Below are 1,490 nucleotides of genomic sequence, written 5' to 3'. Positions count from 1 at the left end.
TTGTAGAAGTTCCAAAAACAACTGATTGTTAAAAAATATTGGCCATTAAGAATTTAAATTCTTGTTTGTTTGTTTCAAGTACTTGTGCAAAGCTACACAAAGATTATCTACAGTAGCCTTCCCTAATTTTTGTTTGTTTGTTATCATTCCCTAATTTTGAAATGATCCAACAAAGACAGCTAGTCAACAGCACCCACCACAAACTATTAGCTATTCAAAGCAAATGGGATTATGTAGCCACATCTCCAATCGGTGAAGAACAATTTTAAAGTAATGGGACACAAACCGTCGACTTTCTGATTCACACCATAATCACTAGGCCATATCTAGTCAAATTTTAAAAGCAAAAATTTACCTCCACTGGCATATTCCATCACAAGGTACAAAGTTTTCTCAGTCTCTATAACTTGATAAAGTTTCACTGGAAAACATACGAAAACATCTAATTAATAGAAGTAAAGAAACAATTTCAAAGATTTAATGGCAAACTACACACACACACCAATTCTTACAGCTGCTCATGACCTTCTGGTACATGAAAAATTTAATAATATAAAAATAAGGTGCTTTAAACACTAAGACACCTTTTAGCATGCATAACCACGGGTGCAAAATAAATATTACATAGTAAAAATAACACATCACTTTTCATTTATTTGAAATTTATTAAAATTCTTTGGTTAATTTTTTTAAATTTGCTTTCAAAATATACAGTTGTGTTACATCCTGAACTGGTTTTACATCTGTAAGGTACACTGTCACATTTTCTTGTCTCCAGCTTTTTACATTAATAATACATTCCTGTGCTCTTAGTCTACACTGAAAGAAGTTTTCTAACTTGGACACTCGTATAGTACTACTGAGTGGAGAAGGACAAACAAGAGAAAAAAATTCTAACTTTTAGTGGAATTAAAAAATAAAAACAACAAAAAACTCTTGGACATCCATTAACGAAATATTATAGCACAGTTTCTTTGACATTAACAAACTGAAGTTTATATATATATATTTGTTCGTCAACTCTGGATATATTATTCTAAGTAACAAAAGTAGAAAACAAAGAATAAACTGCATACAGTCAAGTTTCAGTAGTCAATTAAATCAAAATTACTACACCTACATTGGGATGGTAAAATAGTCCATTTAAATCATCACACCAATATTAAATTGGTCAAGAAGATCATTAAATCACTATCACCATACCTATATTAGGATGATCAAATAGACCATTTAAATCATCACACCAATATTAAATTGGTCAAGAAGATCATTAAATCACTATCACCATACCTATATTAGGATGATCAAATAGACCAATTAAATTTATTTTTACCACATCGATATTAGGATGGTCAAGCAGTCCAATTAAATCAATTACCACATACCCATACTAGGATGGTCAAGCAGTCCACTTACATCAATTACCACATACCCATGTTAGGATGGTAAAGCAGTCCACTTACATCAATTACCACATACCCATACTAGGA

At 31.1% G+C, this 1,490-nt stretch overlaps 1 protein-coding gene across 1 annotated transcript in view; it reads right to left on the bottom strand.

The window, feature by feature from the left end:
* Positions 1-326: 326 nt before the first annotated feature.
* The window catches only part of LOC106474595 (MAP/microtubule affinity-regulating kinase 3-like), a 24,957-nt gene continuing 23,793 nt past the window's right edge, over positions 327-1,490 (bottom strand). Inside the window, exon 9 of the mRNA XM_022402908.1 lies at positions 327-421. Coding sequence (XP_022258616.1) covers positions 327-421 — 95 coding nt within the window. The remainder of the gene's footprint in view (positions 422-1,490) is intronic.

This window comes from Limulus polyphemus, unplaced genomic scaffold (genome assembly GCF_000517525.1).
Source record: "Limulus polyphemus unplaced genomic scaffold, Limulus_polyphemus-2.1.2 Scaffold7413, whole genome shotgun sequence".
In the NCBI taxonomy this organism is placed as follows: Eukaryota; Metazoa; Arthropoda; class Merostomata; order Xiphosura; family Limulidae; genus Limulus; species Limulus polyphemus.
Note: the sequence above shows the minus strand (reverse complement) of the source record. Positions and strands in the feature narration are given on the sequence as shown.